Source organism: Schistocerca nitens, chromosome 3, assembly GCF_023898315.1.
Source record: "Schistocerca nitens isolate TAMUIC-IGC-003100 chromosome 3, iqSchNite1.1, whole genome shotgun sequence".
In the NCBI taxonomy this organism is placed as follows: Eukaryota; Metazoa; Arthropoda; class Insecta; order Orthoptera; family Acrididae; genus Schistocerca; species Schistocerca nitens.
The window spans coordinates 215,041,749-215,067,819 of record NC_064616.1 but is presented as its reverse complement, the minus strand read 5'-3'; the positions used below and the strand labels follow the sequence as shown (position 1 = coordinate 215,067,819).

The 26,071-nt window shown below is 43.7% G+C and overlaps 1 protein-coding gene across 3 annotated transcripts in view; it reads left to right on the top strand.

Annotated features, from left to right (window-relative positions):
• The window catches only part of LOC126248170 (nuclear hormone receptor FTZ-F1 beta), a 440,744-nt gene that overhangs the window by 371,886 nt on the left and 42,787 nt on the right, over window positions 1-26,071 (top strand). For all 3 annotated transcript variants that reach the window (XM_049948931.1, XM_049948933.1, XM_049948932.1), the window contains one exon: window positions 25,519-25,667. In XM_049948931.1, coding sequence (XP_049804888.1) covers window positions 25,519-25,667 — 149 coding nt within the window. The remainder of the gene's footprint in view (window positions 1-25,518; window positions 25,668-26,071) is intronic.

The following is a 26,071-nucleotide window of genomic DNA, read 5'->3' as shown; positions in this document are numbered from 1 at the left end:
TCTAAGTTCTAGGGGACTGATGACCACAGATGCTAAGTCCCATAGTGCTCAGAGCCATTTGAACCATGATCGTCATAAAAGGGAGTACGTGGTCTGTAACCAGTGTACTATACTCCTTGGACGCAGTGGTGTGTTGCACGAGCTCCTGTGGACCTATGGATGTCCACGTGAATTATTCCCAGGGCGTAATGGAGCAGCCACCGGCTTGTCTCCGTCCATCAGTATAGGTGTCAAAAAGCTCTTCCCCTGGATGATGACGAATTCGCGCCCTCCCATTGGCATGATGAAGGTATCAGCATTCGTCAGACCATACAACGCTCTGCCACTGCGCCAACGTCCAGTGCCGATGGTCAGTTAAGATGGGTCGTCGGCTGCAGAGGCCCATCATTAGGAGTATTCGGTGCACTGTGTGTACAGACACACTCGTACTGTTTTAGCATTAAAGTCTGATGTTAGTTCCACCACGAGACGCCTCTGTCCTGTTTTACCAGTTTGCCCAGCCTATGACGTTCGACGTCTATAGTGAGGGGTGGTCGGCGAACCCCACGACGTCTGGACGAGGTTTTACCTTGCTTTCGCCACGTGTTGAACACACTCGCCACAGCACTCCTCGAACACCCGACAAGTCGCGCAGGTTCTAAAATGCTCATGCTGTGTCTCTGAGCCATCACAATCTGCCCTCTGTCAATCTCAGATAGATCGCGCGCCCTCCCCATCCTGCATACAGATTGCAGGCTTACTGATACTTCATGCATCTTGCATGTGTCTGGCTAGCAGTCATTCATCGCCCGCCAGGTGATACTGCTATCGCCTGGACGGGTTTATATCGGTAATACACTACGGGCCATTAAAATTGCTACACCAAGAAGAATAAACGGGTATTCATTGGACAAACATATTATACTAGAACTGACATGTGATTACATTTTCACGCAATTTGGGTGCATAGATCCTGAGAAATCAGTACCCAGAACAACCACCTCTGCCCGTAATAACGGCGTTGATACGCCTGCGCATTGAATCAAACAGAGCTTGGATGGCGTGTACAGGTACAGCTGCCCATGCAGCTTCAACATGATACCACAGTTCATCAAGAGTAGTGATTGGCGTATTGTGACGAGCCAGTTGCTCGGCCACCGTTGTCAGTTGGTGAGAGATCTGGAGAATGTGCTGGCCAGGGCAGCAGTCAAACATTTTCTGTATCCAGAAAGCCCCGTACAGCACCTGCAACATGCGGTCGTGCATTATCCTGCTGAAATGTAGGGTTTCGCAGGGATCGAATGAAAGGTAGAGCCACGGGTCATGACACATCTGAAATGTAACGTCCACTGTTCAAAGTGCCGTCAATGCGAACAAGAGGTTACGGAGACGTGTAACCAATGACACACCATACCATCACGCCGGGTGATACGCCATTATGGCGATGACGAATACACGCTTCCAATGTGCGTTCACCGCGATGTCGCCAAACACGGATGCGACCATCATGATGCTGTAAATAGAACCTGGATTCATCCGAAAAAATGACGTTTTGCCATTCGTGCACCCAGGTTCGTAGTTGAGTACACCATCGCAGGCTCTCCTGTCTGTCATGCAGCGTCAAGGGTAACCGCAGCCATGGTCTCCGAGCTGATATCCCATGCTGCTGCAAACGTCGTGGAACTCTTCGTGCAGATGGTTGTTGTCTTGCAAACGTCCCCATCTGTTGACTCAGGGATCGAGACGTGGCTGCACGATCCGTTACAGCCACGCGTATAAGATGCCTGTCATCTCGCCTGCTAGTGATACGAGGCCGTTGGGATCCAGCACGGCATTCCGTATTACCCTCCTGAACCCACCGATTCCATATTCTGCTAACAGTCATTGGATCTCGACCAACGCGAGCAGCAATGTCGCGAAACGATAAACCGCAATCGCGATAGGCTACAATCCGACCTTTATCAAAGTCGGAAACGTGATGGTACGCATTTCTCATCGTTGCACTAGGTATCACAACAACGTTTCACCAGGCAACGCCGGTCAGCTGCTGTTTGTGTGTGAGAAATCGGGCCGGCCGCGGTGGTCTCGCGGTTCTAGGCGCGCAGTCCGGGACCGTGCGACTGCTACGGTCGCAGGTTCGAATCCTGCCTCGGGCATGGATGTGTGTGATGTCCTTAGGTTAGTTAGGTTTAAGTAGTTCTAAGTTCTAGGGGACTGATGACCACAGATGCTAAGTCCCATAGTGCTCAGAGCCATTTGAACCATGATCGTCATAAAAGGGAGTACGTGGTCTGTAACCAGTGTACTATACTCCTTGGACGCAGTGGTGTGTTGCACGAGCTCCTGTGGACCTATGGATGTCCACGTGAATTATTCCCAGGGCGTAATGGAGCAGCCACCGGCTTGTCTCCGTCCATCAGTATAGGTGTCAAAAAGCTCTTCCCCTGGATGATGACGAATTCGCGCCCTCCCATTGGCATGATGAAGGTATCAGCATTCGTCAGACCATACAACGCTCTGCCACTGCGCCAACGTCCAGTGCCGATGGTCAGTTAAGATGGGTCGTCGGCTGCAGAGGCCCATCATTAGGAGTATTCGGTGCACTGTGTGTACAGACACACTCGTACTGTTTTAGCATTAAAGTCTGATGTTAGTTCCACCACGAGACGCCTCTGTCCTGTTTTACCAGTTTGCCCAGCCTATGACGTTCGACGTCTATAGTGAGGGGTGGTCGGCGAACCCCACGACGTCTGGACGAGGTTTTACCTTGCTTTCGCCACGTGTTGAACACACTCGCCACAGCACTCCTCGAACACCCGACAAGTCGCGCAGGTTCTAAAATGCTCATGCTGTGTCTCTGAGCCATCACAATCTGCCCTCTGTCAATCTCAGATAGATCGCGCGCCCTCCCCATCCTGCATACAGATTGCAGGCTTACTGATACTTCATGCATCTTGCATGTGTCTGGCTAGCAGTCATTCATCGCCCGCCAGGTGATACTGCTATCGCCTGGACGGGTTTATATCGGTAATACACTACGGGCCATTAAAATTGCTACACCAAGAAGAATAAACGGGTATTCATTGGACAAACATATTATACTAGAACTGACATGTGATTACATTTTCACGCAATTTGGGTGCATAGATCCTGAGAAATCAGTACCCAGAACAACCACCTCTGCCCGTAATAACGGCGTTGATACGCCTGCGCATTGAATCAAACAGAGCTTGGATGGCGTGTACAGGTACAGCTGCCCATGCAGCTTCAACATGATACCACAGTTCATCAAGAGTAGTGATTGGCGTATTGTGACGAGCCAGTTGCTCGGCCACCGTTGTCAGTTGGTGAGAGATCTGGAGAATGTGCTGGCCAGGGCAGCAGTCAAACATTTTCTGTATCCAGAAAGCCCCGTACAGCACCTGCAACATGCGGTCGTGCATTATCCTGCTGAAATGTAGGGTTTCGCAGGGATCGAATGAAAGGTAGAGCCACGGGTCATGACACATCTGAAATGTAACGTCCACTGTTCAAAGTGCCGTCAATGCGAACAAGAGGTTACGGAGACGTGTAACCAATGACACACCATACCATCACGCCGGGTGATACGCCATTATGGCGATGACGAATACACGCTTCCAATGTGCGTTCACCGCGATGTCGCCAAACACGGATGCGACCATCATGATGCTGTAAATAGAACCTGGATTCATCCGAAAAAATGACGTTTTGCCATTCGTGCACCCAGGTTCGTAGTTGAGTACACCATCGCAGGCTCTCCTGTCTGTCATGCAGCGTCAAGGGTAACCGCAGCCATGGTCTCCGAGCTGATATCCCATGCTGCTGCAAACGTCGTGGAACTCTTCGTGCAGATGGTTGTTGTCTTGCAAACGTCCCCATCTGTTGACTCAGGGATCGAGACGTGGCTGCACGATCCGTTACAGCCACGCGTATAAGATGCCTGTCATCTCGCCTGCTAGTGATACGAGGCCGTTGGGATCCAGCACGGCATTCCGTATTACCCTCCTGAACCCACCGATTCCATATTCTGCTAACAGTCATTGGATCTCGACCAACGCGAGCAGCAATGTCGCGAAACGATAAACCGCAATCGCGATAGGCTACAATCCGACCTTTATCAAAGTCGGAAACGTGATGGTACGCATTTCTCATCGTTGCACTAGGTATCACAACAACGTTTCACCAGGCAACGCCGGTCAGCTGCTGTTTGTGTGTGAGAAATCGGGCCGGCCGCGGTGGTCTCGCGGTTCTAGGCGCGCAGTCCGGGACCGTGCGACTGCTACGGTCGCAGGTTCGAATCCTGCCTCGGGCATGGATGTGTGTGATGTCCTTAGGTTAGTTAGGTTTAAGTAGTTCTAAGTTCTAGGGGACTGATGACCACAGCAGTTGAGTCCCATAGTGCTCAGAGCCATTTGAACCATTTTTTTGAGAAATCGGTTGGAAACTTTCCTCATGTCAGCACGTTGTAGGTGTCGCCACCGGTGCCAACCTTGTGTGAATGCTCTGAAAAGCTGATCATTTGCATATCACTGCATCTTCTTCCTGTCGGTTAAATTTCGCGTCTGTAGCACGTCATCTTCGTGCTGTAGCAATTGTAATGTCCAGTAGTGTAAATTACCACCTCCAACAACGTGTTTTTGTAATTACTATCCAGTACGAGCTCAATTCTAGTATGTTTGTCATCCTGTGACCACCACGAGGAACCCCTTTCTGTAACGCAGTTGGTATAGAAACCACGCAGCATCTATCCGAGACATTGTTTCGTACAAGAAGTATGGTTTGCGTATGGCACACTCTGAAACATGCTGATGCCGCAAATTATCTATATCCTACAGTATCTCACAGTCTAGTGGTTTTCTGTTGGCCCTGTTCTTAATTTGCATGGGCGATTTGCGGCCGCAGATTGTGCAGACATTGTAGGTGACCAAGTGCACCCTACGCTACATACGTTACTCAACAAAGACGTCTACTAAAATGAGAGTACCTCAGATTTACTCCTCACACGCGTAGTTTGGCGGACAAGAAGATGAGATCCGCTTCTTACCCTCCTGCGCTTAGTCATCCAACTTCAGCGTTATCGCACATCTGTGGTCGATTTTAGGGCAGGGGACGCCAGCGCCGTAACTGGGGTGCTGCATGCAGTGCGCGCCGTTTTCGTGACGGGCGAGAAACTGACGAATGGTAAAATAAAAGAAGTGGGAGAGGGAAGGACAAGCAGGAGAAGAAGGAGAAGAAGAAGAATGGGGGGGGGGGGGAAGAAGGTTGTAGGGCCCGCGAATGGTTTGTTAACCGCCACCTCTCCCTTGTACAAAGATGGTATGGAAAGTTTTTCAAATGCGTTACCGGTCACAAGATTTGATGACAACTAAATTATTTATTTAGCGACATGTTTCGAAGTGATACCTCATAACCACGCTATATTGGCATTACAAAAAACAATTAACACCTGTATATACAGATATTAAAGTTTCTTTACATGACAACTGTGATCATCCTGTGGAGAGAGAGAAGGATAACTTTGCAAGAGGCGATGTCACTTCGTGTATTGGTCATCTGTTCACATGGAAATTTTATAAAACAGTCACTCAGTTTGTTCCTGTGGCGTGGCAATTTTCGTGTGATGTGTCGAGGTAGTAGGAGTAATCCACTAAATTACAGGCCCATATCGTTAACGTCGATATGCAGCAGGATTTTAGAACATATATTGTGTTCGAAGATTATGAATTACCTCGAAGGAAACGGTCTATTGACACACTGTCGACATGGGTTTAGAAAACATCGTTCCTGTGAAACACAGCTAGCTCTTTATTCACATGAAGTGCTGAGTGTTATTGACAAGGGATTTCAGATCGATTCCGTATTCCTGGATTTCCGGAAGGCTCGTAGTGAAATTGCGTGCTTATGGAATATCGTCTCAGTTATGTGACTGGATTTGTGATTTCCAGTCAGAGAGGTCACAGTTCGTAGTAATGGATGGAAAGTCATCGAGTAAAACAGAAGTGATTTCAGGCATTCCCCAAGGTACTGTTATAGGCCCTTTGCTGTTCCTTATCTATATCAACGATTTGGTAGAAAATCTGAGCAGCCGTCTTCGGTTGTTTGCAGATGACGCTGTCGTTTATCGACTAATAAAGTCATCAAAAAGATCAAAACAAACTGCAAAACGATTTAGAAAATAAATATGTGAATGGTGCGAAAAGTGGCAGTTGACCCTAAATAACGAAAAGCGTGAGGTCATCCACATGGGTGCTAAAAGGAACTCGTTAAACTTCGGTTACACGATAAATCAGTCAAATCTAAAAGCCGTAAATTCAACTAAATACCTAGATATTACAACCACGAATAACTTAAATTGGAAGGAACACATAGAAAATGTTGTGGGGAAGGCTAACTAAAGACTGCGTTTTATTGGCAGGACACTTAGAAAATGTAACAGACCTACTAAGGAGACTTCCTACACTACGCTTGTCCGTCCTCTTGTAGAATACTGCTGCGCGGTGTGGGTTCCTTACCAGATACGACTGACGGACTACATCGAAAAAGTTCAAAGAAAGGCAGCACGTTGTGTATTATCGCGAAATATGGGAGAGAGTGTCACAGAAATGATACAGGATTTGGGCTGGAAATCATTAAAAGAAAGGCGTTTTTCGTTGCGACGGAATCTTATCACGAAATTCCAATCACTAACTTTCTCCTCCGAATGCGAAAATATTTTGTTGACACCGACCTACATCGGCAGGAAAGATCACCACGATAAAATAAGGGAAATCAAAGCTCGTACGGAAAGATATAGATGTTCATTCTTTCCGCTTGCTATACAAGATTGGAATAATAGAGACTTGTGAAGGTGGTTCGATGAACCCTCTGCCAGCCACTTAAATGTGATTTGCAGAGTATCTATGTAGATGTAGAACGCCATTTACGTAGCTCTTTTGGACTTCCTCACCATTGTTCACCGACTTCACAACGGTGCCCTCAAGGCAAGCTACACAAAACAAATCAACAGTGCATAACACACGGTGGCGATCAAAACAAGGCTAGTATAGATTTGACTATAGTCAAATCGAAACTTGCCATGTTTTACCGCAGTCAAGTCGATGCGCCATGTCACCGGGCTACAGTTGTCTGCGACTGATCTGAAGAACATTCTGGACGATTCCAGCGAATGATTTGGCCAGCAAGATCTGTTGACATGAATCCCATCAAACATTTATAGGACGTTATCGAGAGGTCAATTCGTATACAGAATCCTGCACCGGCAACCATTTTGCAATTATGGATGGCTATAGAGGCAGCATGACTGAATATTTCTTCAGGTGACTTCCAACGACTTGTTAAATCCGTACCACGTCGAGTTGCTGCAATACGGCGGGCAGTAGGTCGACCGACACAGTGCTGGGAGGGATCTCATCCCTTAGTGTGCTGTGTAACTTAATTTTTGAAGTCTCTTCGAACAGTAGTAACTGCACTAATTATTTTAGGTGACGCCCTCTCGAAAACTGCACCAGCAGAAATTCCAATCGCGGGGCATGGAATTAAATTTGCTAGTGTGTGAGGTTGGGAAGGGAGTGAGACAGGATTGTAACCTATCCCCGATGTTATTCAATCTGTATATTGAGCAAGCAGTAAAGGAAAAAAAAAAAGAAAAATTCGGAGTAGGAATTAGAATCCATGGAGAAGAAATAAAAACTTTGAGGTTCGCCGATGACATTGTAATTCTGTCAGAGACAGCAAAGGACCTAGAAGAGCAGCTGAACGGAATGGACCGTGTCTTGAAAGGAGGATATAAGATGAACATCAACAAAAGCAAAACGAGGATAATGGAATGTAGACGAATTAAATCGGGTGATGCTGAGGGAATTAGATTAGGAAATGAGACGCTTAAAGTAGTAAATGAGTTTTGCTATTTGGGGAGCAAAGTAACTCATGATGGTCGAAATAGAGAGGATATAAAATGTAGACTGGCAATGGCGAGGAAAGCGTTTCTGAAGAAGAGAAATTTGTTAACATCGAGTATAGATTTAAATGTCAGGAAGTCGCTTCTGAAAGTATTTGTATGGAGTGTAGCCATGTATGGAAGTGAAACGCGGGCGATAAATAGTTTGGACAAGAAGAGAATAGAAGCTTTCGACATGTAGTGCTACAGAAGAATGCTGAAGATTAGATGGGTAGATCATATACCTCATGAGGAGGTATTGAATAGAATTGGGGAGAAGAGAAATTTGGGGCACAACTTGACTAGAAGAAGGGATCGCTTGGTAGGACATATTCTGAGGCATCAAGGCATGACCAATTTAGTATTGGAGTGCAGCGTGGAGGGTAAAAATCGTGGAGGGAGACCAAGAGATGAATACACTAAACAGATTCAGAAGGATGTAGGTTGCAGTAGGTACTGGGAGATGAAGAAGCTTGCACAGGATAGAGTAGCATGGAGAGGTGCACCAAACCAGTCTCTGGACTGAAGACCACAACAACAAGTGTGAGAACGCAGCTGCACGTTTGACGTGCATGTGGAAACCAATCGTTAAGCGTGGCAAGGCAAGGAAATAGAATTGAGTTGTAGGAGAACGCTGTAACATGGGAAGCGGATGCCGCGTGGATAAGGAAATAGAGAAGAGGAGGAGGCAGCTGATGAGAAGGAGTAGGAGCATAGGACCCGCGCTGAGGTCGCACATTATTGCAGCGTCTCTCTACCCGCGCGCTTCGTCTCGCCCAAGGCCGCGAAGGTACAGCCTCCTGGCTTCGACACTCACGAAGACGAGCACCTTCCTGCACCGCGCCCTAGGAACACAGTAAACTGTTAAAACTGAACGGTTCCTTTGCATTTGCAGCTCTTCACTTCCGCACTGTCGTTGAAAATGCCGTAGTCCCGATGTAACATGCATTTATCACGGACCTTACAGTCAGCAGCGAAACATAAACTGTTGTTAAACTCCCTGGCTCTGTGACAAGAACATGGAACACGCTTCCATGTATCGCCATGACTACTGTTTATATGTCGATATGGGTGCAAAATTTAGTTTTTACTTACTGCGGCAGTACGGGCAGCTTTTTCCGTTAGTGCCCATGCCCAATTGGCACAGCACTTAACACACTTTTACACAACTTACACTACTGGCCATTAAAATTGCTACACCAAGAAGATTTGCAGATGATAAACGCGTATTCATTGGACAAATATATTATACTAGAACTGACATGTGATTACATTTTCACGCAATTTGGGTGCGTAGATCCTGAGCAATCAGTACCCAGAACAACTACCTCTGGCCGTAATAACGGCCTTGATACGTCTGGGCATTGAGTCAAACAGAGCTTGAATGGCGTGTACAGGTACAGCTGCCCATGTAGCTTCAGCACGATACCTCAGTTCATCAAGAGTAGTGACTGGCGTATTGTGACGAGCCAGTTGCTCGGGCACCATTGACCAGACGTTTTCAATTGGTGAGAGATCTGGAGAATGTGCTGGCCAGGCCAGTAGTCGAATATTTTCTCTATCCAGAAAGGCCTGTACAGGACCTGCAACATGCGGTCGTGCATTATCCAGCTGAAATGTAGGGTTTCGCAGGGATCGAATGAAGGGTAGAGCCAAGGGTCGTAACACATCTGAAATGTAACGTCCACTGTTCAAAGTGCCGTCAATGCGAACAAGAGGTGACCGAGACGTGTAACCAATGGCACCCTATACCATCACGCCGGGTGATACGCCAGTATGGCGATGACGAATACACGCTTCCAATGTGAGTTCAGCGCGATGTCGCCAAACATGGATGCGACCACCATGATTCTGTAAACAGAACCTGGATTCATCAGAAAAAATGACTTTTTGCCATTCGTGCACCCAGCTTCATTGTTGAGTACACCATCGCTCCTGTCTGTGATGCAGCGTCAAGGGTAACCGCAGCCATGGTCTCCGAGCTGATAGTCCATGCTGCTGCAAACGTCGTCGAACTGTTCGTGCAGATGGTTGTCGTCTTGCAAACGTCCCCATCTGTTGACTCAGGGATCGAGACGTGGCTGCACGATCCGTTACAGCCATGCGTATAAGATGCCTGTCATCTCGCCTGCTAGTGATACGAGGCCGTTGGGATCCAGCACGGCGTTCCGTATTATCCTCCTGAACCCACCGATTCCATATTCTGCTAACAGTCATTGGATCTCGACCAACGCGAGCAGCAATATCGCGATACGATAAACAGCAATCGCGATAGGCCACAATCCGACCTTTATCGAAGTCGGAAACGTGATGGTTCGCATTTCTCCTCCTTACACGAGGCATCACAACGTTTCACGAGGCAACGCCGGTCAACTGCTGTTTGTGTATGAGAAATCGGTTGGAATCTTCCCTCATGTCAGCACGTTGTAGGTGTCGCTACCGGTGCCAACCTTGTGTGAATGCTCTGAAAAGCTGATCATTTGCATATCACAGCATCTTCTTTTGTCTGTTAAATTTCGCGTCTGTAGCACGTCATCTTCGTGGTGTAGCAATTTTAATGGCCAGTAGTGTATTAACAGCCATCAACGTGTTTCTTAATTATGTTTTAGCTATGTAGCTTTCATTTCAAAAATCGTATACGGTCACGGCCTCTGCACTGTTATGCTCCGTCAGTCGCGCTGTTAATATGCAGTATGAAAATGGCTTAGGCTGCTTACAGTCCCGTACTGGAACACGGTTAAAAGTGCCGAGAAATTGGTTGCTCTTAACGTTTTTCAAAAATGTACAGAGATAATCGGCTTTGAAGTTTTCCGAAGTACTGTGTTCAGGGACTTAAGCTGACATTGTAGGAAAGCGGTATCGGTAGCGTACACTGCAGTTCGTAGTTCGCTTGTTCAAGTCTCGCCTATGTCATTTTTTCCCTCGTTCGATTTGAAATACGTACACCTCGTAATCGTAAAATTCATCATCTTTTCTTTTCATAATGCTCATCTTCTTGATTCTAATTACTTATTGCACGAGAAATTCCTGTTATCATTTAAAGAATAAATTCGTAATTATCGACATTTTCTGGAAGACTGTTAATAATGGTTGCTTAAATTAAGCATACATAATTCAATTTTTAAGGCAAACGTGAAAAACCAAACACTCTTTATTTGGACTATGTCCATTGTTTCATACCACAGATGTAGATAAGTTTCGTGGGAACATGGAAAATAATCATTGTCATAGCATCGAACACACCATACACATGCTGTATTTTTAAATTTTCCACTGTACCGTTACAATATGAATCCAACAGAACTGATCTGGAGCCAAGTGAAGGGATGTGGCCTAAGAAATAACGAGACTGTTAAGTTGCTAGACGTACTGGAACTAACGCACGCAGCTTTTACACATCTCACTACCGAACGCTGGCGGGATACAGAATGGCACGTCATAAAAGAAGAGGAGAAAATGCGGCGCCTGTGTGGCTTCGTGGATTCCGTTGTTGATCGACTCGTTATCAACGTAGCAGATCACAGTTCCAGAACTGAAACGTATTTCTCGGACTCGGATAAGGAAGGAACTAAGAGATTACCTGACGAGTGACTGTAATTAATACCTTCATTGTCTTCAATATTCAAAAGTACGGTGAAATCCCCGCTGTACACTTTTTCATCAAACATAGCTCTCTGAGGAAAATCACCCAGTGTTTAAGCTAGGAATTTTAGTAACTCTTGTTTGTAATTAGAATACTGTGTAAGGTGAGAACGATAGAATTTATGCTTTCCGTCTGGTCAGCTAAGAAGGGCGAGGTACTGTTGGAGTTTTGCTAAATATTATTTCACTTTTTTTCAAAATTAAATGACATTCGAAGCTATATGGTTTCTTTGCTCGTCTCTTTTTAGGCATCTGAACTGCAACTGCTCATATTATTGCAGGTTTGGTGGACAGCTTGCTCGCCAGTGCTGTCAAAGTTTAAAGCGCCGGTAAAGCTGTTGTCCCGCGTTATCGCTCGGTCTATGTGCGTGTAACACCACAAAACGTATCCTTAGAATGGCACTTAACTGCACTGGTCACAACTTGTCTTCCGCTCCACATGTAACGAAACCCAATGAGATTCAAGCAAACGCGGAGGAATACATGGCGTAATGTTTACATCAGGTTTACTCTCATATACTAACACCTTACTAGACGAATACCAATCAGGTTTCCGTAAACATCGAAGCACAACGTCCGCACTGATAAAGGTGACAGTTGACCTGAAACTTGCCATGGACAGATTTCAGCAAAGCATTTGATACTGTCGACTTCGACATCTCACTAGCCAAACTTAGCGATCTAAATTTCTTACCAAGTGCAGTGCAATGGTTTCACTCATACATGACGTCTCGTCAGCAATGCGTCCTGTCCGGGAATATAAAATCACAGTGGCGGCAGGTGGTGTCAGGCGTTCCCCAAGGCTCAGTATTAGGTCCTATACTCTTCTCTCTGTATGTCAATGATGTGTCATCGGTTCTGACCTATTGCAAATATCATATGCATGCTGATCACCTTCAGTTTTATCTAAGTGCGAAACCAAGCAATCTTAAGAAAGCTACTGAAAATTTCAATACTGACCTCGATGCACTATCAAAATGGGCACAGGACATAGGACTAAAACTAAACCCATCTAAAACCCAAGCGGTACTTGTTGGTCACTCTAAGCTAATTAGCGCAAAACATCGGGAATCCGTACCATCTCTTATCCTAAAGAGTTTTGGAGTAATAATAGATGAAAATCTAAATTGGACAGAGCACGTAACTGCAGTGTACAAAAAAGCATCAGCATCCCTTCATGTCCTACAAAAATATAAAAAACTCTTCCCCTTCGATCTGAAAAAGAAATTAGTACAAACGCTTATACTCCCGATCATTGACTACAGCGATATTATCCTACAAGGCCTCTCTCAGGAAAATTCGCGACGTCTGGAACTGGTCATGAATGCCTGCGTCCGATATTTTCTGTGACGTTCGACTTTTTGATCACATTTCACCAGCATATGCAAAATTGGCCTGGCTGCGTGCAGACAAACGCAGAGATTTCCATACACTCTGTCTCATCTACTGCCTTATAAATGTACACTGTCCCTCATATCTCTGCTCGTCCTTAACGCTTATGTCGGAACCACATGACAGGAACACACGTCCCCATCATAATACAATCCCCTCTGTTCCACTGCATCGCTCAGCCACCTTCTCCAAGTCCGTTACAGTAGCGGGAACCCGACCCTGGAATAACCTCCCTCGCCGGCCGCGGTGGTCTCGCGGTTCTAGGCGCGCAGTCCGGAACCGTGCGACTGCTACGGTCGCAGGTTCGAATCCTGCCTCGGGCATGGATGTGTGTGCTGTCCTTAGGTTAATTAGGTTTAAGTAGTTCTAAGTTCTAGGGGACTAATGACCACAGCAGTTGAGTCCCATAGTGCTCAGAGCCATTTGAACCATTTGAATAACCTCCCTCGTTATGTTAGAGAACTTAAAAACATGTCCGGCTTCAAAAAACAGTTAATGACGTATCTGATTAAGCAACAGTTATGCCTTCCTCTGTACATGAATGCGCTTCACCTCATTACTTCCCTCTTTCCCCCTCCTTAAATCTCCCTTCCCCAAAACTCGCTATACTAGTAAACATTTACTTTACACACCAAGATACTAATGTGCATCTACACAAATCTTCACTACTATCGCCAATTTTTCTAATGTTTATCATTATTATTTGATTTTTTTACTGTTATTATTATTGATTTTATCATAATTTGTATGTATAGCACCTGTTGTAAAAATACTGCCAGCACTTACTTTATTAGGTCTTATTCATTACTCTTTATTTATATTGTCACTAGAGTAATCTAATTTTCGTATTTAAACTATTGTCATGATGTAACTCTGATGTGTGAAATGCTGCATGTGTGGAACACTGATCCGATGTAAGAGAGGGCCTGATGGCCCTAATCTGATCAGGTTAAATAAATAAATAAATATAGTTGCTATTTTCTTCTTTGCAATGTCAGTTTTTGACAAAATAGTTTATTTTATACAGGGTGTTACAAAAAGGTACGGCCAAACTTTCAGGAAACATTCCTCACACACAAAGAAAGAAAATATGTCATGTGGACATGTGTCCGGAAACGCTTACTTTCCATGTTGGAGAGCTCTAACATTTTATTACTTCTCTTCAAATCACATTAATCATGGAATGGAAACACACAGTAACAGAACGTACGAGCGTGACTTCAAACACTTTGTTACAGGAAATGTTCAAAATGTCCTCCGTTAGCGAGGATACATGCATCCACCATCCGTCGCATGGAATCCCTGATGCGCTAATGCAGCCCTGGAGAATGGCGTATTGTATCACAGCCGTCCACAATACGAGCACGAAGAGTCTCTACATTTGGTACCGGAGTTGTCGGTCACCGAATCTGTTGTTGAGAAGCGTACGAACACTTCTACTGAAATGTGCAGGAGCTCCATCGTGCATGAACCACATGTTGTGTCGTACTTGTAAAGTCACATGTTCTAGCAGTACAGGTAGAGTACCCCTTTTGAAATCATGATAACGTGCTCCATTGAGCGTAGGTGGAAGAACATGGGGCCCAATCAAGACATCACCAACAATGCCTGCCCAAACGTTCACAGAAAATCTGTGTTGATGGCGTGATTGCACAATTGCGTGCGGATTCTCGTCAGCCCACACATATTGATTGTGAAAATTTACAATTTGATCACGTTGGAATGAAGCCTCATCCGTAAAGAGAACATTTGCACTGAAATGAGGATTGACACATTGTTGGATGAACCATTCGCAGAAGTGTACCCGTGGAGGCCAATCAGCTGCTGATAGTGCCTGCACACGCTGTACATGGTACGGAAACAACTGGTTCTCCCGTAGCACTCTCCATACAGTGACGTGGTCAACGTTACCTTGTACAGCAGCAACTTCTCTGACGCTGACATTAGGGTTATCGTCAACTGCACGAAGAATTGCCTCGTCTATTGCAGGTGTCCTCTTCGTTCTAGGTCTTCCCCAGTCGCGAGTCATAGGCTGGAATGTTCCGTGCTCCCTAAGACGCCGATCAATTGCTCCGAACGTCTTCCTGTCGGGACACCTTCGTTCTGGAAATCTGTCTCGATACAAACGTACCGCGCCACGGCTATTGCCCCGTGCTAATCCATACATCAAATGGGCATCTGCCAACTCCGAATTTGTAAACATTGCACTGACTGCAAAACCACGTTCGTGATGAACACTAACCTGTTGATGCTACGTAGTGATGTGCTTGATGCTAGTACTGTAGAGCAATGAGTCGCATGTCAACACAAGCACCGAAGTCAACATTACCTTTCTTCAATTGGGCCAACTGGCGGTGAATCGAGGAAGTACAGTACATACTGACGAAACTAAAATGAGCTCTAACATGGAAATTTAGCGTTTCCGGACACATGTCCACATAACATCTTTTCTTTATTTGTGTGTGAGGAATGTTTCCTGAAAGTTTGGCCGTACCTTTTTGTAACACCCTGTATTTCTAGTGAAGCTATTACATGGAAACTTGTAGCTGGCAGAATAACCCTGTATGATAAATTGCAAGTACGACTTTTCTGTCTTAATTCACGCGGAGTGCATCTTACGAACTTACGCGCTCCCCTCCAACCCAACTCGCCGCTGGTCGTATTTCAGTGCCTGTGGCTGCGTCCCGCAACCGCACTCTGTGCCTTGGACAATCTGCGTTTCTTTTATTAGGCTGTACGTCAGTCTGATTTATCTCTCTGGCGATCTTCTCCTTGAAAGATCGTAAAAGTACGTGCGGTAAGGGCAGCCCGTGATGTAGAACAAAAGGCCAATGGGAAGTGTTGTCCGGGAACTTTCGCGAACACGTTTGTGGTTGCACCAGTCGGCAGCGGTGACTCTCCATGCAAGTAACCCCTCACATCAGATGTTCAAAATGGGTGTCTTATTCGTGAATCTCCTGCCAGTAATGTGTGTCAACTCATAAATGTCCATGTAGCCCCGCATCATTCTCCGTAGTTTTCTTTTTTCCCGGGGGAAAATTAACAGTTAGCTAGCTGTTTTGAATCGAACGTAATAACACTTAAGCAATACATATGACGGTAGTATCTGTTCCCGAAAGAACAGAACAGTTACCGTTTAAGACCATGCAGCTTTGCTAGAATGAAATGAAATTAAATGGACACCCTAGCTGCAAAGAGGCGTTGATATACTTCATTGGGGACATGTTGAAAATGTGTGCCCCGACCGGGACTCGAACCTGGGATCTCTTGCTTACATGGTAGATGCTCTATCCATCTGAGTGCCCTCGGATGCTCAGATGGACAGAGCATCTGCCATGTAAGTAGGTGATCCCAGGTTCGAGTCCCGGTCGGGGCACAAATTTTCAACATGTCCCCAATGAAGTATATCAACTCCTCATTTGCAGCTAGGGTGTCCATTTAATTTCATTTCACTTAAGCAATATCTGTTGAGGAGTGTGCAGCATTTTTAAATCACTGGAAATAGGCAACGCACAATACCGAACCACATTTTGCATCATTACGCCACAGTACTGTCGACAGACATTGGTTGCCATACATTGTTAACAATGCTCGTTTAAAAATCGTTTATTGATATACCCTCGCACGAAATGCTGTGTAGTAACATTTTGGTGTCTGGCACGGAATTATGGACACGGCAAAATTTCGCAACACACTGCATAGTTCTAAGTTTAAGATGCGACGTATTACACTTTTTAACATAAGAGACATTATAAAAAATAAAATAAAATAAACATGTCGGAGCACCCTGCACAAGTTTTGCGTGCAACGGCAGGTAAATGGTTCAAATGGCTCTGAGCACTATGGGACTTAACATCTGAGGTCATCAGTCCCCCAGAACTTAGAACTACTTAAACCTAACTAACCTAAGGACATCACACACATCCATGCCCGAGGCAGGATTCGAACCTGCGACCGTAGCAGCAGCGCGGTTCCGGACTAAAGCGCCTAGAACCGCTCGGCCACAACGGCAGGTAAATACCACTTCTTGAAAATCACGTCGGGCTTGCTGCCGGATTCTGAACACAACTGATTCAATATTTCGGCGATCCAACTGTTTGACACTGTACTGGTTCTTTATTTACGTGACCATTACGGCACTTCAACCCCAGTTCTCGATACCAGTAATATCGTACTACTTTTCTGCGAAGTAACAGACACATTTTTGTGACAATATTCACATTTGGTTTTATTAATGTATAGGTACTCCGATGTATCGATATATTACAGTGATATGCGTCTTGTGTGTATTCATTTCTGTGGACTGTCATAATCTTTGACTTACTTGTAACCGTTTTGGCGCGAATGCGCACAGAGCAGTCTTTATTTCACTTTGCAGAAGTTAAGTTGTTATTTCGCTTTGTAAAAGAACAGTCAAGTCTTGTGTTTGGTTAAAGTGGAATTAAATATATGAAGATTGATACAAAACTGTTTTCTTGATGTGGCAGTTAAGAAGAAGTATATGTGAATTAACAAGAAGTTTAATAAAAATGTGGATCGTGAACACCAAGTCAAAAATTATTTCCACCATACTATTGTTCTGATCTGGGATTGTTTGATCGTTAAAAATTTCCTGAAAAACGCATTTGTTAGGTCTTCAAATATTGCTAAAATACAGATCTGGACCTTCTAGAATTCAAAGTGGAATCACCCTAGAATCAACAAGATAAGCCATAACAACTTCGACGAAATCTACGTGGGAATCCATTCAAGATAAGTGCCAAAATTAATGACTTTTTTTACAGTGACTTCATTATTTCCATTCTGACGATACCATCCATAGTCAATAACTTTGTTGTTGCCCGATAAAGCGAACATATGCTGCGTGAGCAACATTATTAATCTGATTTCTAACCTACTTTGCAAGTGGTGATATTGTTAGAACGCCTTCTGCGGACCGCTTCTGCTGCTGAGTCGCGCTGAAATCTGATGACCAGGTTGCACATTGTCGTCACACGTAGGCCTCCATACCGTACTTGTCGCCTTCACAGTTGCTGCCCACCAAGACAGCAGGTGGCGCCACCCGTAATAAAACACTGGCAACAATACAGAGTCCGCCAGAAAAATGTATACACACTTTAAGGAACGAAAAGTATTACTTGTGTGTTTATTTTACATTTAATAATTGATCACACATGTTGTACAACCTTCAAAATGGTTCAAATGGCTCTGAGCACTATGGGACTTAACAGCTATGGTCATCAGTCCCTAGAACTTAGAACTACTTAAACCTAACTAACCTAAGGACATCACACAACAACCAGTCATCACGAGGCAGAGAAAATCCCTGACCCCGCCGGGAATCGAACCCGGGACCCCGTGGTCGGGAAGAGAGAACGCTACCGCGAGACCACGAGCTGCAGACGTACAACCTTCAGGTTAGCAAATGGTTACTTTAAATGTTCAAAATGTTCACCGTTGGCGGCTATACACGCAACAGAACGACGAGCTGTCGCCGCAGCTACGTCAGTCAGTGTTACAGTGGAGATCGCTGTAAAATGTCCTGGCGAAGTTCCTCCAGCGTGCGTGGCTTACGTCGATAGACGTTATCTTTCACAGTTCCCTACAAGTAAAAGTCCATAGGTGTTAAATCTGGCGACCGTGGAGGGAACCCAATGGGCCCGCTTCGTTGAATCCAATGCCACGGAAAATTGTCATCCAGGAAAGCTCGTATGGATAGGTGGTAGCGTGGTGGCATCCCGTCCTGTTGGTAGAAGACCTCTTCACCAGCTCCATAAAGCGCACGTATACCTTGCAAAACTGATGTGGCTAACATTTCCAGGTACACTTCTCCAGTGACAATAGCATAAAAGAAAAAGGGTCCTATTGAGACCCTAGATGATAGCCCACACCACACATAACCCCTGGTAGATTGACCGTTTTATCCACATAATCATGCGGATTTTCCGATGCCCAGTACACACTGTTATGCCGATTCACGGTTCCATTCAGTTTAAACTGTGCCTCGTCACTCCACACTACCTTCGTCACAAATTGTTCATCAGTTACCATTTGTTGATACCATTCACAAAATTGCATTTGGCGATCAGGATCATCATCATTAATCGCGTGAAATCATCATGGAATGTAAACTTTCAGCTTTCAGAATTCTTCTTACACTTGTACTGCTAACGCCCACTTCACGTGCACGTTGCGTAGCAGACTTCTGTGGAGAATTAACAAACGTTTCCAATACGAGAGCCAACGAAGCAGGACTTGGAGCTTCATTTGTGAATATCACAAATCGTTCCATGCAATTCAAATTTAATGATGCGTTTAACTGTTAGGCGGATTGGCGGTTCTGTTTCAAACTCCAGCTTCCACTGGCGTTGCACTTCAACAGCATTAACACACTTGAAAAACCATTTCAAAATACATTTTCGTTATTCCAATGTCAAGAGTTCTCCAGCCATCTTGTTTTCTTAATACCGAGATGAAAGTACTAACATCTGTTGAGCCAGAGACCATACTACAACGCACTCGTAACTCAAATCGAACGACAATATCGGTATCTCGATAGTGCCTGACAAAGAGTTTATACATTTTTTCTAGCGGACTCTGTATGTTTGCATTGTAAAGACTATTCTCACAGTCGGACTGGCTGCAACGGAGAACGCTCTGGTTTGATGTGGGCTAGTCATGGAGGTAAGAATAGAGGGAGACGCTGTGACGTCACAGCTGTGAAGCTATGTGAAGCCGAGGGTAGCCATCTCAGTCCGACCAAAACATTGCTGTTGTAAGCTTGTGTGCATAGGCTTGTCGCTCGCTTTTGGAAGGATTTAGCTTTATTATGGTGACTTGTGTGGTGTTCGGATGTACGAATCGTTCTGATAGTGATGCGAAATCGAAGGGAATAACATTTCATGTGTAAGTTGTCTCGTTAAGTGTGATTTTACAACTTCATTGTGAATGAACGTGTGCTACATCGGTACTTGTACTATAGCGTGTTTTTCTCCTGTATGATTTTAATTTCCTAAAAATGAAAGTCGGAAAGCTCTGTGGGAGACTGCCGTGAGGAGGGAGAATTGGCGTTCGTCTAAATTGAGCACTATATGTTCTCAGCATTTCCGAGAAGAGGACATAGACCGAACTTCCCTTTCAACAGTAAGGCTCCGAGAAAATGCTGTACCATCAGTTTTCCCTACACACCCAAAACATTTGCAAAAGGTATGTTAATTCAAAGAATTAAATTCTTAGTTTTAAAGTTCACGTTTCAGTATAATACGTACGTATCGTCGATAATCCCGAAGTGTTGAGTAACTCACTTCGTCTTCATCATGTACCAAATTAAAAGCTAACACTACATTAACTGGCGTAAAGTATATGCCTAAACAGGAAACTGTGTAGATTTGCCATTCTATGTACCGTATTTCAGTAAATATTGGTGGTAATGAACAGTGTTTCCCATTAGTGTAACGTAACTGAAATGTCCCAGTACGTATTACAAACAAGATGTATTTATGGGGCTTTGGAGGGAGGGTATAGCTAACTTAGTTTTCAGTTTCTATTATTTAGTTTGTGATACACGTGTATTACTGAATCAACAAAATTGTATCGTTTACATTGAATTCGTAATATTACATTAAAAACTATTTTTAATCAGAAGAGACGCGGAATTTCGCCTTTAAGAGATTTTATTTTAAACAAAAGCTTTGAAACAACGAATCTGATGACGTTACGTGCGTATATGGTGCAATTAGCGACTGTAATACACGCAGCGCTATAGCACACTGGCAATGTTTTGGTCAGAGTGTCATGGCAGCGAGCCACGCCCCCATGGCTTCAAAACGTAGTACGGCTGGGATACGTAGCGCCATCTCCCCTTATTCTTACCTCCACGGGGCTAGTACAGGCTTCCACGTCCTGCTAAGAGGAGAATCATTGTCTCTATTAAGCAAATCGTCTGCGAACCTATTTTCAATTGCTTCTTTATAAATACTGTCCCAAAAACCATAAGCTTCGGCAACTGTTGTACGCGCAAACTAAGATGACACATGGTGCAGTGGCTGGTGGGAGCGACCTTCAAGGCTTTTACCAGTTACTGTTGCGCCGAGTGTCAACTTAGTTCGTGCATGTAGTATCACTGTCTCGTCAAATTTCGCACCGTGTCCTTCCTTTAGGCAGTGCTGTGCAGATTTTTCCAGCTGTTTTAGCCTTGTATGACGGCGATGTTCCATGCACCTTTCGTGAACTGTGCGAATCGAACGACCGATGTAAGCCTTCCCACATTTTCTTTTATTTTATATATGCCAGGATCCGGCAGCAAACCCGGGGAGACTGGGAAACCCCACTTATTCACAAATACATGTTCTGCTTGCAGGTAATTCTAGCGATGGTAAAAATGTTTGACAGCTGTTATGTTACTGTTTCTGTGAAAAAAAAAAAAAAAAAAATGGATCTGAGCGCTATGGGACTTAACATCTGAGGTCATCAGTCCCCTAGAACTTAGAACTACTTAAACCTAAGAACACCACACGCACATGGCTGAGGCAGGATTCGAACCTGCAACCATAGCGGTCGCGCGGTTCCAGACTGAAGCGCCTAGAACCGCTCGGCCACTAGGGCCGGCTTCTGTGTGTGTGTGTGGGGGGGGGGGGGGGGGTGACTTGGCCACGTACAGTGTATACATGGGCTAAGTAAGTGGTGGTCGAAAAGCTCTATTTCAGTTTTACGATGCAGATACTTATTTATCATTAGTGAACGTAGATTTCACTCCGAGATGCCTGACACTTCCCTTGTTGAGAGCCCTTCCTGGCACCAAGTAACGATGCGGATGCGATCAAACCGCAGTATTGACCGTCTAGTCATGGTTGAACTACAGAAACACGAGCCGTGTACCTCCTTCCTGGTGGAATGACTGGACCTGATCAGCTGTCGGTACACCTCTATCTAATAGGTGCTGCTCATGTATGGTTGTTTACATCTATGGGATGATTTAGTGAAATATCTGAACAGTAAAGGGGACTGTGTCTGTGATAAAATATCCACAGTCAACGTCTATCTTCAGGAGTTCTGGTAACAGAGATGATGCAAAACTTTTTTGATGTGTGTATGAATGGAACTGATAAGTCATTATGATAGGATAACGTCAGTTCTCTGATACTGCTTCAAAAATAAATGTGCATAGCATCTGTCAGTGCTTAAATTAGTAAAATAAAACGTCATTAGATGCTACCTTGATTTATTGTAAGGAAGACTGGCACACAGAGCCCTGATGTCTGTTTTGAGGGGACAAACCTGATCATAATATGCATCCAAACTATCTGGTGATCATGTTGGACAGGAAACTTTGTTTTAAAGAGTGCTTAACATGAACATCTGCTAAGCTCAAAAGCAGGAATAACACTACTCATAGGCTCTGTGCCACTAATTGGGGATCGTCAGCAGATACTCTTAGAGTATTGGCACTTGGGATGGTGTACCCAACAGTAGAGTACTGTGTGTCTGTCTGGCTTTTAGTCCATATGTAAGAAAGATAGATACAGAAATTAACAAATCCATGTGATTTGTTAGTGAGTCAATATGACCCACCCCCAAGTACTTGTTACCTATCTTGAGTCACATGATATCAGATGGAAGTGTGTGCTACTATGTGAATACCAGTAGATTGTTGATAAGCCCGACCCTCCAATATTGAATGACATATTCCCCATAGAGCAAAAAAGATGAAGATCAAGACATTCTAGTCTTACCATGCACAGGATTCTTATGGAAATTGTCATCAATGAATGGAAACAGAACTGTTCTCTGCAATGCCTGAAATTCCTCTGCATACAGGACAAGCCCCTTGATTTGACCAGTCTCGGGCAATTTGGACTACTCTGAATCACATCCGAATGGGCCATGGAAGATGTGCAGATCCTCTCCACAAGTGGGGCAAATCTTCACCATCATCTTTTGAGTGTGGTGCTGAATGACAGACAGATCTGTGATAATGATAGAAGTGACTGTGGCACAAATTTAATTTATTTCTTCAGCTTCTATCATAAAGTACAAAAGATCTTGATATTCACTCAATGCTGTTACTATATTATAAGTAGGGGGAGTGCCTGAAAATATCTTTTAATACAATCTTAGCAATACCAGCACATTTTCCATAACCTAACGTGTACACCAATGGGAGGGGTTCTTATTAACCACCACAAAAATTTTTGAAGTTACAATTTTCGTTAATTTTCAATGACTTTTATTCACAACATACTTGCTAAAGATCTGTAGATGTGTATAAAGGATCCTGAACTTGAAAATAAGAATGACATTTCTTGAAAACTGTTGTTTTTGCTACTAAGATTTAATACTTTGCCTCAAGTTTTACTGAAAAATTTGAAACACTTATGGAATCTGGTACATGGAGTCATTAAAAACAATAAATATTTTTCATTGTTTTGAAATATAAAGCAGACGAGTAGATTACAACATTTTCAAAAGGTGGTCATAGTACTTCCCCCGTGGCTCCGTGCCCCAGTATTGTAAGGGTTAATGATATAGAATAAGAGCATTATTATTTTCTGTATATATAAATGACTTAGTAGATAACAGCAGTTGCTCTTTGAAGTTAATTGTGAATGGCAGTCATGTACAAGAAGAACATATCATTCAAATATTGTTATGAAACACAGAAAGAGCTCTGCCTGATCAGTGTTTGATTCAAACACTCACACCTAAACCACAACAACCAATTGTAATGCACGTCACATGTAAGCCTCACATACCGAAGTGTACTCATTTCTGGTGGTATAAGGCAAAAGAGCTTCATAAATCTGGTCATGAAGAAAGCTAATGCAAGGCTGATATTTGTTGGAAGAATACTGAAGAAGTAAAACTCATTCATGGAGGAAGAGATTGCTCATAAACAACTGTTTCTCAAGTGAGGACCCATACCTTGTTATATTTCTGGAAGTGACAGAGAAGGTTAAATATGTTAACACATAATATAAATTTAAATGTTTCAACGTCTTTTCTGAAAGTAATCTACTGGCTGTAACCATATGTGGAAGTAAAATGCGGATGCTAAGGAGTACAGACAAGAGGAAAATAGAAGCTTTTAAAATGCAATGTTACTGAAGATTGCTGAAGGTAGATGGAGGAAACAGTGAATCAAACTGGGGAGAAAAGAGCTTTACGTCATAATTTAACTAATGGAAGGAACAGAGTGGTAAGACAAATTGTGAGGCATCAAAGAAAAGTAATTTGGTAACAGATAACTGTGGGGGATGAAAAATTAAGAGGCCAAGATCTAAATACAATAAGCAGGTTTAAATGGATATATGGTGTTACACATAAATGAAAGCATTTGCCCAGGATAGGCTAGCATGGAGAGCTGTAGAAAACCCATGGACAGATGAACAACACAACAGAAAAGGTACAGAAAGGAGCTGCATAACAAATCCAAGTTTATGTTGTCAGTGTGAGAACATTGCAGAAGTGTTCAACAATCCACAGTGGAAGACATCGTTAGAAAGATGTAGGGCATCATCGTAAGATTTAAAAGTCCAAGAGCGAACGTTCCTGGATTTCTCATTCATCTCACACAAAAGCCATGAGAATAACATTTAAGAAAGTTGTACTTCTGTAAAAGGATCCCAACACAATCATTCTTTCAGCAGACTATCCATAAAAGGAATGGGAATGGGCAGGGAAGTATAATAATGGAATGCCATCAACCATTCTTCCCATCAACACATTCTTCACACTGTTGTGGCATTCAGGTGTACCTTATGTGTATGAATAACATACACAGTTAATTTAAGTACACTTGATAAAATATACATTTAATCAATCACATCTAAAAAAAAGGTTAATTATTGTACTAATATTTTTAATTTCTAATGTCCTTATTGAGACATATTTATTGTGAATGCACATTTAAATATGTTCTTTGAGATGGTCCTGATAAGTGTGACAGAGTCCAGTTTGGTGCTTTACTTTTTGTTTGTTTCTTGAGAAGCAGCAGCTATGTAGTCCTGTTTAAATTCGTTTGTATTTCACAGTGAGTGGACAGGACTGTCCCAGCCAGCAACACACCAGTGGGAGCATGGCACTGTTGACTAATGCCTTGTTACCACTTTCACTGCTACTCCTCATGTAGAAAACTTTACAGATGTAAAAATTTCGCCTATTTTAAGACAAACCATACCTCCATCTCTAATGAAAATAAGAACTTATTTTGGACATGCTTGCAGATACACTAGCTATCTGTACTATTCGCAAATTTCAGAAATTTTACGTAATTTTTGTGTGAGACAAACTTCAAAGGCGAGAGTAAAATGCTGTGGAGGTTGTATATCTGCAGTACTTGTTGTGACTTTGTACATTAATCATCAGATGCCAACTAATTTAAATTAAACTGTAACCATAGTTAAGAAGCACTAACTAACACCACAGTAGTGTTTCTAAATATAAGGTCAGCATTTTAGTGTTCTTATAGCAAGTACCGCAGTTTAGGATGTCAGTTGATTTACTTTATTTTAATAAACAGCTGTTTCAAAGTAACCTCTGATATTTACCAGGTGTGAATCTGCGGACCAAGAAGAAGAGAGTTGTGGGCGAAGACTCGCAAGATGGCTTCGAGGAACCAGAGCGGCCTATGTCATGGGAGGGAGAGTTGTCAGATGCAGAGATGAGTGCTGTTACTGCAGGACACAGCAAACAACTGCCTGTAAGTTTCCAACTCATTGTTAACCTTACAAGAAGAACAAATACACTTTGACTGAAATAATTGATGTATTTCAGAAGCATGTAAAAAATAATGACACCCACTCGAGAGAACATAATTATTATCATCCAGTGTAATTTCTTTAACTGTAAAACCCAATAAAACAGTTGTGTTCAGTCTCAGTACTCACACACACACACACACACACACACACACACACACACACACACACACAGGTCAAATCTCTCTCTCTCTCTCTCTCTCTCTCTCTCTCTCTCTCTCTCTCTCTCTCACACACACACACACACACACCAAATCTTGATTATGATGACAAACTGATCTGTAGCACAACCCAAGGTCTAAGTTAGATTGGAAGGTGATGATTTGATTGTGGGTTGGTGAAGCAA